This window comes from Panthera leo, chromosome A1 (assembly GCF_018350215.1).
Source record: "Panthera leo isolate Ple1 chromosome A1, P.leo_Ple1_pat1.1, whole genome shotgun sequence".
In the NCBI taxonomy this organism is placed as follows: domain Eukaryota; kingdom Metazoa; phylum Chordata; class Mammalia; order Carnivora; family Felidae; genus Panthera; species Panthera leo.
This window is the reverse complement of record NC_056679.1, coordinates 204,603,193-204,618,066: the sequence shown is the minus strand read 5'-3', so window position 1 is coordinate 204,618,066 and position 14,874 is coordinate 204,603,193. Positions and strand designations below refer to the sequence as shown.

Sequence of the window (14,874 nt, the reverse complement as noted above, 5' to 3'; positions counted from 1 at the left end):
TTTGTGAAAGACTTGGTTATTGAGTTCATTGCAAGTACAGTGTAACTAACCTGTTATGATGTGGCTGCCAAGGAGCTGCTTTAATTAGAAATAGAGAGTCCAGAACAAGGAAATTACCAGTCTTGACTCTGCAATGGCCACAACATATCTAGAATAATCTGGTGAGCTGCAGACATCAAGATTTAAGAAGGATATTGACAAACTAGTACAAAACAGACTTATTGGTGAAGATCCTTGAAGTCATGTGAAAGGAACTAGTGATGTTTAGTCTGAGGGTAATGAAGGGGCAGTGACAAGATATTTGCTTTTAAAGTGTATCATCTTGAGGAGGGCTGTAACCAAATCTGTTTATATAATGTGGTAAAATATTATACCATAAAAATAGACTTTGGGAACCAAACATATGCATGTATGAATTTCAGCTCAACCTGTATCAATTCTGTCAATCTAAGCAAATGATCTTCTCAGCACTTCCATTTCTCATCTTAAAACATAAAGGTAATAATCCTTGCTCATAAAATTATCCATGAGAATTAAATGAGACAGCATGTTCAGTAGGTGTTGTAGTTACCTGGAAGAGTTAGGTTTTCCATAAAGGCTAATCTCCTCTTTAGTTCCAAAGGAGAACAGGGGCACCTGGGTGGCTCATTCGGTTAAATGTCTGACTCTTGGCTTCAGCTCAGGTCACGATCTCTGGTTCTTGGGTTTGAGCCCCGCATTGGTCTCAATGCTGACAATGTGGAACCTGCTAGGGATTCTCTCTCTCTCTGTCTCTCTCTGCCTCTCCCCGACTCATGTTCTATAAACAAACTTTTTTTAAAAAGGATAACGGGGGCAATTAGGTTGATACTCCATGCCAGGGTGCCTGGGTGGCTCAGTCAGTTAAGTGTCTTTGGCTCAGGTCATGATCTCACAGCTCTTGAGTTCAAGGCCTGTATTGGGCTCTCTGCTGTCAGTGCAGAGCCTGCATTGGATCCTCTGTCTCCTTCTCTGTCTACCAATCTCTCTCTCTGTCTCTCTCTCTCTCTCTCTGTCTCTTTCAAAAATAAACAGTCAAACAAAAAGTACTCCATGCCAATTATAATTATCCCAAAGTAGGATGAATTAATAGGTCAGAGAGGGCTGGGGTTAAGATGTGGGAGTATGGAGCTAACTTGCCAAGGACTCTGGTGCCCTATTCTTGTTCAAACACAGCTTCATATAATAACACTTTGATTTTACAGAGTAGGTTTCCAGGTATGTTTTGTGTGAATAAATAATTCAGAAAATTAAAAATAGGTAGAAAATCGGAGTAATGTGATCTCTAAGACTCCTCTGTTCTCCCTGATTTATGCTCTTCTGCATTGCTGGAATTGATGCTTACTAAAACTATAATTTATTGCTGGATATTGAGTTATAAAGGATCCAGATATGTTGTTCACTACACCCACTAAGTCAGGGAATCATTGTTGGAAGTTATAGAAAGATACTCAGTTGTGACAAACAAAAGGGCTTTCTCTCTCTCTAGTTCTCTCTAGCTCCATCACTTCCTGCTCCCTCCCACTCACTCAGGTATGGTTTTCTCAAATGCAAAACATGGAATTCACTTGCCAGCATTTTGACTCTGAAGTTTTTTTTTTAACAGCTGATATTTAAATCCACCTAGGCCTCTCTAGCTATCCTCCTAGGAGCTCTGATCATAAGAAACAGCTGAACTGGTGAATGTTCTGAATTCATTCCTATTGAGATGCATGGAGGTATCCAGGTACTAACTACACCCATCTGTCTTTTCTAAAAGAACAGAGTTAGCAAACCAAACATTCATCCTGACCCCGCAATTAGGAATCTAACCATGAACTTGCTATTCCCATGCAAGGTTAGTTGTTTCTATGTTTTGAGGAAGATGATTGAGTGCAAGAGGTCGTTTGATATGATAATACTGAGTAATTTCTTACAGGATATACTTAATCAGAAAAATATTGTTGGACAGGAGCTCATAGAACATAGAGTTATACTAGTTTTCAGAGATGGAGGGCCTAGATGAGGGTTTCTCAAACTTGGCCTATTGATATTGTAAGCCAGGTGATTTTTTTTGTGGTGGGAGGTGTCCTATGCATTGTAGCATGTTTAGCAGCATTCTTGACCTCTGCCCAGTAGGTGGTAGGAGCTGCATTCCTACCCTCAGTTGTAACAACCAAAACATTTCCAGACATTGCTAAGCATTCCCTGGGGGTGGGCAAATGGACACCCATTGAGAACCACTGGTCCAGATCTGGTGATTGCTTGTTGAACGGATAGTGCCAGGATTGTTGTGGGAGTCAAATTACAGAAAGCGTGTTTAAGTACTTTTAAAAATAAAATATTTACATGTTTGGTTACAGTACATCTCTTACCTTTTCACTGATTCATACGTTCATTCATCTAAGATTTGGGGGGTGGGCAGGTGCTGGAAACCAATAAATAAACTTAGAGGCTTTAGGGTTTGCCAAGTAAACAAAGAGGTTAGAAGAAAAAGATCACGGAGACCTCCAAAATGAATGTGTATATATAACGTGCACAAAATATTGTGGGAGTCCCAGGAAAGAAAGGCCTGCCTTTGACCCAAACCGTAGAAAACTAGTTGGACTCTACAGCTGAAGCTCTGTGATAGTAATTACAGATGGACTAATTCTTTTTCATACAATGTCATAAATTTGTGCAGTGTTGCTAGAAGTATTTAAGGTGCCTGCCAACAGTCAGTATGCAACACAGATTAAGGTATTATCATTTTTAGGGCTACTTATAAAGTGATATGAAATCTTAATGAGCAACTTAAGAATTGAAATGGTTACAGACACCTGTTATTTTCCCATCTTTTTTTTCATACTTGCTAAATGATAGCAAACCATATCAAACAATCAAATAAAAATTATAAAGCCCCAAACTCCAACCCAGGTTTCCTTAAGGAGGGCACAAATATCAGAAACACTTGCAAGGAACACCAGGAAGCTTATAATTTTAGGTCTATTGATTCAAAAACAAACATTCTTAGCAACATAAACACCTGTTTGAAACGCTAAATCTGACATTGTATATTTCGACAGAAATAATTCTGTACCAAGGAGATTGGGTTAACCATCATGACAGTACCAGAATTTCCAAATTTCTACGGTGTTCTAAATAAAATAGTCACTGACGAGGAAAGTCCATCTAAGGGCTGGTGTGCCTGGTGTAGCCACATTTGCGATAAAGGCTGCAACTTCTTTCCCCCTTTAAACTTTTCCTGTGATTCTGCCTATTCCATGCTCCAGAGGTACTCATAGGTTAGATAGAACAAGAGTTGTTAACTGTAGCATGTGCTGCACTAATGGTTATGAGTCACATTTGTTTTGGAAGATTACCCTTAAAGCCTGTCACTCATGCTTGTTTATGAGGAGCGCAGTGACTTAAACATCAGCTAACAAATCCTCATGAATGCACTGTCACATCTGACTGCTTCCAGCAAATGCTTCCTGTCACTTCTCCCTCTACCGCTCTGAGAATTAAAGGCTGATGGAGCGAACAGGAAGACATCCATGAGCATTTATTAAAAGAAGCATGGGAGAGTGTGGTAACTGCAAAGCCAGCTGTTGAAATTAATATAATTGGTGTGAGATTAAATTTCATCAGTCTTAAGACCTGCCTTTTACCACCAGAGAAATCAATCTTCATATTTAAGTTTACACTAATATGGAACATTCCACATACTGAACTGTTACATGCCTTTAGAATAACCATGCCGTGCTGTTTCTTTAAGCATTATAAGTGAAACAAACAGCTGACAGGTGGATCTTATAGTATATTCAGAATCCTTGTGACTTCACCATTGTTATTTTTTAGTCTCAATTTGACTATATGTATGAGAAACACACCATATAGGCATAAATAAATATATACTGATAGTCCTTATTTAGCGGCCCATGAAAACAAAGTCTGTATTGTGATAAATCAGGAATTTATTAGATATATTCGTGTCTTATTTCTGGATTGAGTGGATTGTCTTTAGCTTCCCTCATTTGAAAACAAAAACTATACTTTTCACAAAGTTACCATGAATTCATTCGACAAATATTTTTTGAGCTCCAACTAGGTGCCAGGCACCATTGGAGTGCCTCAGTGAACAAGAAAGTTAAAAACTCCTACTGTCCTGGGGCTTTCCTTCACAGGAGGTGTGTGAGGAGGGGGGGGGGGAGGGGGGAGGAGGTGTTTGCAGAGGGTATGTGGGTGGGTGAGGCAGATGAAAGACTGTAATAGTAAAAAATAATTGTCTAATACATTGGAAGGGGCCATAGGAAACCATTTCATTTGTTCCTTGTTGGAGTGTTCCCCAAGGTTGGCCATCAATATTTTATATGAATCTCCTTGGTTTTAAATGTTAGACACCAATCTAAAATCATTTGACACTAAACTTATTCTCATGGTCTGTCTGGAATCTGCAGCACCAGCCCTCTGTCTGGTTATTGGAGAGGAAGCCCAGACCCAAAAGGGTTAAGTGACTTCCCCAAGATTCCAGCAGTTACTGGCAGGAGTGGGGCCAACATGCAAACTCCTGCTCCATTGTGCATTCTTCCATAGATCGCTTTGAGAGCAAGTGACCTAGTTGGTGGAATCCACTTGAAAATCTATTTTGAAACATTGAAAATTTGGAAATGTCTTTAGGTGCATGCAGAATGGCACCCTCTTGACAGAAAGGTCAGTAGCAGAAAGATTTTGAAATGTATGAATTAGATTGAGATAAGGCCTCTATGAAATCACTCTGCTCTTTCATGTGGCAGGCAAACCACAGAAGCATGGGCTCTGATTCATGTACCCTCAGCCATCTTTCTCGCTCACATATTGTCACCGTTCACTTCTTTCTGTTTCCTAGAGCTCCGGAAGACACAGTTAGAGATGGTCTATTGGCCTTGCCATCCCAGCTTTCTCTTAAGACTGTCTCCATTTCTCTTCTGAATATAACTTAGACTTGGCCATCGTTCTTAGAGTTCCACTAAATCATTTGATGAAAAGATGGTAAATCCAGGTCAAGAACAGAACTGAAAAGGCACAGCACTCTGATGGAACAGAATGAACTGTAGTCAACAGGCACTGTTTCTAGACTTACCACCATAAGGCAGCCTAGCTAGAACTTGGTTTCCCTAACTGTAAGCGGGGTTTTAAAATCTTTTTATTTACAGTCTTGTTGTGAGGATTAAAAGGTTGAGGAAGAATGTGTCTGTAATAGCACTCTGAAAACCGTAAATGGTGGTCCACACTAGCAATTTCAGTTACTTCTGCCCCTTTTGTCTCTAAAAACAGGTTACTAGAGGGATACACAAGTTACCATTATTTTCAAGGTTGCTTTAGGCATATTTGTTGTTAGTGAAATTAGTCTTCTGAGAGTTGGAAGGGACCTCCGACATCCTTAGGGAACCGATCGTGGCTATTACTCAGAATAAGCTGGGAAGTTTTTGAAAAATGCAGATTCGTAAACTTTATACCTAGAGATTCTAATGCAGAAGATCTAGAGTGATTTGAAAGTTATTTTAATGTTATATGTTTGTGTTTGTTCTAGGAAAACTTTGAACATGAATCTAAAAATTACGGGTTTGGGAAACCCTGCTCCAACTTCCTACTAATGCCGAACTCCTTCTCCTGCTACCCATGGCTTCACTTAGAAACGGAAAACCAATAATTACCCAGGCTCTCATCTTTTCCACTCCATTAACTTGTCCCCTTGTACCCCTAGTGCTTGGCACCCCACCTTGACAGCTATTATTGCCAAGTGTCTACATTAATAATCCATGTTAACATCCTCTTCTTTCCACCTGCTGCCCTCTAGTGGAGATGCTGACAAGCAGCAAAATATTTAAATGCGAGCACCAGGGGTTGACCAGTCTAAACAGGTGAGCTCACAGGGAGTCAACGCAGTCCCCACAGGGGTGTCCACAGACCACAGCTATGAGAGAAATCATTAGGATAGCCTCAAGCTGTTTGGACACTGTTGACACACAACTTACATTGAGAGCAGTGCTTTATGAAGACCCCTGCATCTCTTTATGGGTTTTTTCCAGGTTTCAGAAATCTACCAGGAAAAGATTATCCTTGGGATATTTTTGCCTCTTTCTCCCCAGTTCTTTCTTCTGTCATTTATCCGAATTCCACCTCTTGCCAAAGAAGGTGGTTCATCCCTACCTCCCCTAATCTTTGAGTTTCTCAAATCTTGCAAGGAAAGAATTTTTTTAAATCCTTACAGTTTAGAAGCCTCCAGTCACCAGATAAGAGGTACTGATGCGAATTCAGCATTTACAGTGTAATGGACACTTAGGCAGCAATGTGTTCACCTTGCATCCCTTTGAGATCCTGTGAAATACCTGAAGTAACTCTCTTTTACCCACAAGACACTGAGGTCAAGAGAGTTTGAGAAGACTGTGGTATGTCACTCAGCAAGGGGCAAAGCCAGAACTAGAACTCAGGTGTAGCTGATGGCAAGCCCTTGTGGGTTCCTTTAATGTGCTATGCTATCCCCATGAAGTGATTGTTTAGTCTTCTGAATAATAAATTATAACTTTCATGGGAAATGAAATTAAGTCTCCTGGTACTATACTCATAGTAAAATCATTCAACTTTACTTTAATGAATGTTTAATCATCAGCGTATCTCCGCACAATCCCCATACCTCACTTTTAATACTCTTGCATCCAGAATTGTTTAGCAGAGGAACAGGTGGGGAAGTTTGGGTAGGAGGCGAGAACAGCAGAAGCCACAGTGCCGATGCAAAGCTGAGACTGGCAATCACAGGGTAGAGGCCACATATCCTGCAGGCTTTGATGAAACTAAGTAGTTATCTATATTAACCAGCAGATAGATCAGAACTCTTAGGCCAAGCACTGATATAAACTGTGCGTGTGTGCGTGTGTGTGTGTGTGTGTGTGTGTGTGTGTGTGTATGTGTATCTCATCCCCCACAAGATCCTTCATGACTGATATACCAGCATGAGTTTACCCCTTTTGTGGTTTTTCATTCTTCTTTTATCCTTGATTGTTAATATCTTGGTAAGTGATTTTTTTAGCCATATAATTTTTTTCTTAAGGAACATAAACAATACAAGATTTCATTTGGCTGATGTTTTTCTTACCATTATATGTGATCATTATTATTGAAATATTTAATTTCTTTACTGGGATGTGCCTATTTAATTTCTTTACTGGGATGTGCCTATTTAATTTCTTTACTGGGATGTGTATACACATACACACACGCAAACACACAAACACACACACACACACACACACACACACACACACACACTCACCTGGATGCCTTTTTTCCCTGTAATGATAGAAAAGACAACTATGTACATAAGAGAATTTGTTGTGAATTCTAGACCCACTGGAAACAATAGTACTTAGGATCTGGATTCCAGTTCCTGACCTCCTATCATTTTTAAATGTTTATTTATTTATTTTTGAGAGAGGGGGTGGGGGGGAGAGAGTCAGAAAGAGAGAGAGAGAGAAAATGAGCAAGCAGGGGAGGGGCAGAGAGAGAAGGAGAAAGAGAATCCCAAGTAGTCTCCTCACTCAGTGCAGAGCCTGACTGGGGGCTTGATCTCATGCATGACCGTGAGATCATGACCTAAGCCAAAATCTAGAGTCAGACACTTAACTGATTGAGCCACCCAGGTACCACCCTCCCGCCATTTTTAAACTTTGCTACCTTGGTGAGGTAAATAAAATGTGAGCCTCAGTTGCTCTTGTAAACCCAGGACAACATTACATATATGGCTCAATTAAATAGTCTTATCCAAAAGATTCCTTTGGCTTCTCTGGCCTGTGAGCTGCACCTTGATTTGTACAACAGTTGAAGCCACTGAATAGTTACATGAAAACCATGTTAATCAAAATTAAGTCTCTGTTGGTTGGATCTTGTTTTTCCATTGGCTTGCATGAATGATGCTTGCCTTCCTTTCTGACAGGTACTCCAATGAGAGAATTCCTTCAATCTGGTTTTCTCTCATGATTCTTCTAGTTCCTAAACAGACTACAGATAAGCACTACCCTGGCATAGCATAGTTAAAAGAAATCCTAGATTATACCTTTCATAAAACAAAAATGTCTATGTAAATGACATCTTGTTTTTAACTTCATTTTATGTGTGTGTGATCTCAAGTTTTCAGGTGCAGAGTACATCTGACTTGATAGATGAAGGCTGAGTTCCTGGCAGTCTGTCATTATCCAGCCCCAATCCTGGAATGTTCCTTACAACTTCCTGTGCTTCCTTCCTATGGCTAAGCACTGGCAAGCTTGCAGTGTATAAGAATTATAGCCACGCACCCTCCTGCCCCCTTTTGCTGCACACTTTTTCAGTTTATTACTGTTCTCACAGCTTACCTGTTTACAATCAAAATTAAAAAAACTCTTTCCCCCAAATTTTGACCATTTGAAGTTTCAGGATTCCAAGAAATAACCATCTCTTCATTTTTCCGATGAATAAAATACTAAATAAATGTACCAATGTAATCTTTGTAACAAACTTGGAGAAAAAAAAAAGGAGGGGCAGAGTTAGTAAGGCTGAAAGAGAGAGAACGTTGTCTAAACCTGGAATGTTCACCTGCCCAGTATTACAGGCGTCCATGTAACATGGAGGTGATAAAGCAGAGTGATGCAGAGAACAGACTGGATTTGAATCCTGTTTCTACCACTTTCACCTCTTTGTGCCTCAGTTACCTCATGTAAAAGGGGATAATAGCACCTAGCATACAGGGTTATGACGAGGAGTAAATAAGTTGATACATGTAAAGAACTTTCAAGCCTACCTGGCACATAAACGTTCAATAGATATAAGCTATTATTGTTATAAAACTAAAGGAAGAGAGCCCCGAAGTCATTCAGTCTGCTGGGATCCTTTCTTCCTCCCCCTTTGCCTTCTCTGCTCCCACTTGGCTTACCTCCCAATCCACCTCTGCCTCCTATCTCTCTTCCACACAACTTAAGAATTTTTGGCAAAATGTTTAGAAGAAAAGAAGAGGTGCAAACTTTGGAGGGTGCCAGGCTTTCTGATAGGCAAGTATACCTGTCGGCCGAAGGGGCTGTGTCCAGTAGTGAAGGGCTTTGTGACATCAGAAAGCTTACTTCTTAAGAAATGGGCTTAACTTTTCGATGGCTGGGCCTCTTCATATGGGTACATGGAAGTTGCCTCAGTGACAGAGGAGGACAGTTGGGCTCAGGGATCTACAGGATGAAGGTGAAAAGAATGTCATGTGTGCTTTTAGGAGAATTTACTATGCAAAGCTCCCTTGTCTTCACCAACCTTTGGCCTGAGTTGCTGCAGTTTGCATGGAAACATAACGGAAGTCAAAATCTAAGAGCAACTTGTCCCTCTGGCCTTCAGTGTCTTTAGTGTGTCTTTCCAGACTCGCTGATCTTCACCCCTCCTTACCAAGGCCTCACTGACCTCAAAGGGCCCTTCTTGCCAGGCCATGAAGTACATCTGAGCCAGAGGCCTGGGACTATGGCCAAAGCTGAATGAAGGTGCAAAATGTATGACTAAAAAAAGCCCAAACACGTGGCACTGGGTACAGCAGATCAGTTTGTTGGAGAAATGGTTTATAAATAACATGGAAAGGGAAAAGGGTAGAAGGGCAAAATATTGAGCTGTTGTCTGATACTTGAGGTCAGTCTCACCATTTCTAACACCGAACCTCAAGGTGAGTGCACATTAAAAAAATGGATCTTGTGGATGAAATGAACTCTGCCTGGGCTTATTTTTAAGTCTAGTAAGCCAAATTTTTAAACAAGATTTCTTTTATTTGGAATACGTTGGAAAACATGTGTAATTTGAGAACAAATGAATACAAAACAAAAGCCAGAAACAAACCCCATGAAGGTGTTATGCTTTCCTGAGGATGGTCTGTAAGGCTGGGATGCTGCAGAGGTGGGAATATTTAGGGATCTTACTGAAATAGTTTTTTCTCCTCCAAATCATGGCAGGGGATGGATGGACTAAAGACAGAAGGAATGAGGGGGAAAGGAGATCATTAACTTGGGAAAGTTTTCTTTTTCTTTTCCCCTTTCTGTTTTTGGTTTTATTTTTCCCTTGTCAAAGCCAGAAGGGATCTGAATTCTGGTCCAGAACTCCCAAGACCAAAGAAAGGGTCAGGGAAAACCACTCAGGCTGGGAGCTGTGATCTTATCACTAGTCCAGATCCCTCCTCCTTCCTCCCTGGGAACCTTGTGCAAACACAACTGCCTGGTCTTCCTGTTTAGTGGCAAAAGTTTGGCTCCCTTCTCTTTCAGATGGGAATATGAACTTTAGGGGATAGCTTTTGCTGCTGTTTCTTTTAAAGAAACAGAGACTTGACTTGCTCTCACAGACTTCTTCCGTGGCACACGGAAACCACAACTAACTAAAGAACAAGATCATGAGCTTAGACAAATGGGGCAGCATGCCCTCCCCTGGAGTTGTCTCCCATTGCCTCTTTTTCCCACCCTAGCCCACATCCATATCCATCACACTTTGTGGTTACCCATCTGCCCCTGACTGTGAGTTATAATCTCCCAGGAAGAGCAATCCATTGGCTCAGGGCCAATCTTGAACTTGTCTTTTATCCTTGCCAGAATTTCTGTCGTTGCCAGAGAGGTGTGAGTCAGGGAGACTAAGATTGTCAGAGTTCAAGTGTGCATTGTTTAACATTATAGTAATTTCCGGTCTTCCTTGAATCTCATCTTCAAAATCAAAATGATGCCCAGTGTCTGATCATATTGATGCAGTGTCTGGGGGTGTCAGGGAAGCTTCTCTGATAACACAGACTGCCAGCTGGAGGGCAGGCCATGGTACATGGTGGTAAGGAGTGCCCTCTACTTTTGCAGGAGAATTTCAAATTCAGACTCAGGACTTTACATCTCCAAATTAATTTTGGAGAATTTTAGTTCACTTTAGTCCATTAGTGGAATCTAATGAGATCTTTTTCCCCATGACAACATTACCAGTTTTCTTTCATCCTTGGATTTGATAAATCCATAAGCATTCCTTTTTTTCTTTTGGTCCTCTACCAAAGCTTTTATACAAAACCAAATTCAAAACATTGTAACCTGCCCTTGAGGATTGTGCCCCAGGCTGTTCAGGATTCTCTAATGAACTTTCTTGGGTCTTTTGTTTAACTACCAGTGAATTCACTTATCTTTATAGTTATTCAGGTCACAGTAATATATGTCACTCACAACATATGAGAGACTACACCACCTGTCTCACTGAAATTGAGAAACATTAGATGAGCAACACTCGCCTAACAACAGTCAGATAATTCTTTCCATGAAAGGAAATGACGTACATTTCCTATAATGATTTGTTCTTGGTGAATCCATCTTGACATCAAGTGACCTATTGTTTCTTTTCTAGGTACTCAGAAACCATCTAATAATTCATTCTAGAAGGTTGGGGGAGATTGAGATTAAGGGTATAGCTTTAAGAATCAACCTTTTAAACCTATTCATACATTGTGATATCTCCTGTTTTTGTCCTCCAAAAATCCTCAGCAATAACGAGTAGTTTACTGATCCATTTAATATTTCCCAGATCTTGGGTAGGTCTCAACTGATCTCAAATGTTTGAATTCATTATTAGCTTGAGATCGTGTTTATTGTCCATTGACTTTAGACTTCAGTTTTGTTAACCACATTTATTCTGTACTCTTCAGTCTTCCTGTTATTACCCTTGACTAAGAAGAAAACTCTTTAGCAGTTTCCCTTTGCCTTCCCTTTCTTCTCAGAGTTGTCTTTTCTTTTTCATATTTAGAGTTTTGTGAGATGAGGCAAAATGTATCTCAGTGTATAGTTTTAGCATTTAAGTGTAGAAGTTCGAAACTATTGATTATTGCATCATCCTAAAAGAGTAGTCTGTAGTATCTCTTTCTTCTTTGTGTGTGTGTATGTGTGTGTGTGCACTCTCACTTGCACCTGCATGTGCTTGTATAGGTTTTTTTTTTCATTCTTTCAGTGCATCCTAAATATTTAAAGGTCATTTGTGCTACATGTGAGAGAACTGAGAAGCTACCCATGCATGAGGTTTAATTTAAGGTGGAGACAATTGCTTTGAGTTACTATTCTTGGAATAAGTTACAAGTTTCAAAATTACAAACTAAATATGGCAAATCATCAGATTTGGTGCCATTACTTGGCAAGACCCAGTAAAACTCAAGACCATTAAGTTTAGGTAGAGAGGAATGGTGGTGAGAAAGTCAGAGCCAGAGAGGAACAGCTAGAGGGGAAAACATGTGTGAATGGCTCTGGGACCTTAGGAGTCAACAGGAGGTCATTGGGAAGATGGGGAAGGGAAAGGCAACACTGGCCAATTATTCTTTTATTCTTTCTTTCTTTCTTTCTTTCTTTCATTCATTCATTCATTCATTCATAAATATTTATTGTGAGCATCCTGCATGCCTGACATCCTTTCCAGTGAAACTAGGATGATGAGGGAGTCAAAACGAGAAGTGAAAATGAGTTAGGAGGACTCACTCTCCACCCTCCACAACAGCTGGACCAGTCCACATATCGATATGCTTTTCTGTCCCGAACACACAACCAACCAAAGAAATAAGCTCTAGCCAGCTTCTACTTCAACATGTAATGTTTCAAAATAATAAAAAGACAGATTCCCGAAGAGTCTATCTGTAACTATTTAAAGAGACATAAAATGAAAATCAGAAAGGAAGAAGCGTTTTTGTGGGGAAAGTTAATAAGGCTGGTGTTTAGTATAGGAGGACTGCTGTGTTGGCAGCATCCTAGAGATGTGGTCAAGGAAATGGAAACACGAATCCGTTCAGTATTCAAGAGCTACTGTCTCCCTAAAAGCAAACACAGTTCATCAGGTTTTGCCACATGCTTGGATTGCAAACCGACTACAGAATGTTAAAAAGTTTCTGTCATAGAATTATCCCTGGATTTTTGCTGCTTGAATTCTACTGTGGGAAATGTGACTATAAACCAGCATCTAAAACAGGCAATTTTGATATTAAGAAGCTGTTACTCATGACAGTAAGCGCATGTTACTGACATTCCAATGGGTAACTTACAGATTTGCAGCATCAGAAACATAGTACGAGTGTACCTAGAACTCACAGAGCTGCTCACGAGTTGTACAGCAGTGAAAGACTCCTGGCCTTCCATGTTGGATTTCTTAATACTGCTGTGTGTGTGTGTGTGTGTGTGTGTGTGTGTGTGCGCGCGCGCGCGTGCGCGTGCGTTGCTGGGACCATGGTCGATTTCCCTGATGTAAGCCTAGCAACTTGTTTTTCAGTTCAGCACAGTAAAAGCTGAGCAGAAGAGAACTCCCTGTTGGCCACCCACCTCACAGTGGCTCAAAGGGGACTCTGTGTCGAAGCATTCCACATTAGGCAAATATACAGTTCTGCCATCAAAATGAAAAACACTTGAGCTGAATCATCTACCGTTAGCTATAGCTTCCAGCCCTGATTTAAAAGAATGCAGGGAGCCCTGCAAGTTGAAGCGGTTTTGGCAGGCGAGGAAACAGCTGTAACACTGTCAGGGGCTGTCTGTAGGAGCTGTGCGGGCTGTTGACAGCACTTAGAAGGCCCAGAAACAGGGCAGACGCTTTCCACATTAGGTCAAAGCAGTGGCAGCGGCCTGGTTCGTGAAGTGAACTTTTGACCCCATGTGAGGCGAACGGCTCTCCGGGCCCTCGTTCTGTCATTTCTCAGGCTAGTTTTCTCGTTCAGAACCAGAGGGTAGGATCTTTGCTTTTTGAACTGCTTCACTTTTACTGCGAGTTAGACGTTTTCATAGCTGCAGCTGAAGGGAGGGAAGATGAGGAATGAGACCTGGTATTTCCTGCTATCCCTCGGTGTCCACCATCTTCCCCAGGGGTGGGCAAATCACCTCAAGGACTGTTGCACCGAACCTTGCCAGCCAGGGAGAACTGTGCCATTGGCACAGCGGTTTTCATCATCTAAAGGCCTTCACACCTCTCTCTCTGAGGCTCCCTCTCTCCTGTCTCCTATCCTCCCCGTGCCTGCTCGACTCAGCACCCTCCCACTGCCCTTTGCTGCCAAGGCATTCCTTTGCCATCCCTAACCAGGCCTGCCCTCCTGAAAGAGGTCCAGACCTTCGCCTTACCTCCAAACCTATTTACCTGTGCCCCAAACTGATGGCCCGTGGAAAGAACCAGATAAAATGACTTATGCTGAGGTATAACTTGCCAAGTATTCTGAATGTGATAACTAAGGGGTATGAGCATTTTGATAGGGGACCATGATTCATCCAAATGAATAAATCTCTAATGTTGAAGTTTCTGTTTTCCTGCACCAGTTGGTATGGACAGTTTGGGGAGCCAAGGGATTCTTTCCTTAGTTGCTCAGGTTGTACTCTCTGGGTAAATGCCTAATCCAACTTCCCATTATTTTCTTTTTTTAAGATGTAGAGTTCAGTCATGTCTTAGAAAACATTTATCTCCACACCTTTGCCAAAATTCATTGAGGTCAGTGAAAATAAGAGAAGGCTTTTGGGGGAGGAGGGGCTACCATTTTAATTCAGGTTGTTAAACCAAGTCTCCAGCTGAACTGAAGATGCTCTTTGACAGCCTTACCTGTAGATTTCTGAAACTTCAGAAAGTTTCTGTTAATCAGATTCAAAGTACTGCCAACTTATCAAGGGAGACAGATACCTTAGTCTGGTTAATAAGGGTAGTAGTTGCCCTCGAGAAGGCAATGATAAGAGGGAAATGATTTAAAATTTTCCATGAAGGCCAAGCAGTTTGCAGTGGAAAACCTGGCCTCTACCCTCAAAGTTCTGTTATAAATTTGTCGTTTAGAAGCATGGAGTTCAGAGCATCATTCTTATTAAAATGCTAGTTAATTGTGCAAGCATTGTTCATTATTACAAAACAGTA

At 41.0% G+C, this 14,874-nt stretch overlaps 1 protein-coding gene across 6 annotated transcripts in view; it reads left to right on the top strand.

Moving 5' to 3' along the window:
• GHR (growth hormone receptor) overlaps window positions 1-14,874 on the top strand; it is a 269,171-nt gene that overhangs the window by 141,582 nt on the left and 112,715 nt on the right. Inside the window, exon 1 of one of the 6 annotated variants that reach the window (XM_042950856.1) lies at window positions 434-498. The exons of the other annotated variants lie outside the window; for them this stretch is intronic. Within the exon in view, the coding sequence (XP_042806790.1) occupies window positions 456-498 (43 nt within the window). The 5' untranslated portion in view covers window positions 434-455. Of the gene's footprint in view, window positions 1-433; window positions 499-14,874 lie in introns of those variants that run through there. 6 annotated transcript variants of the gene reach the window in all.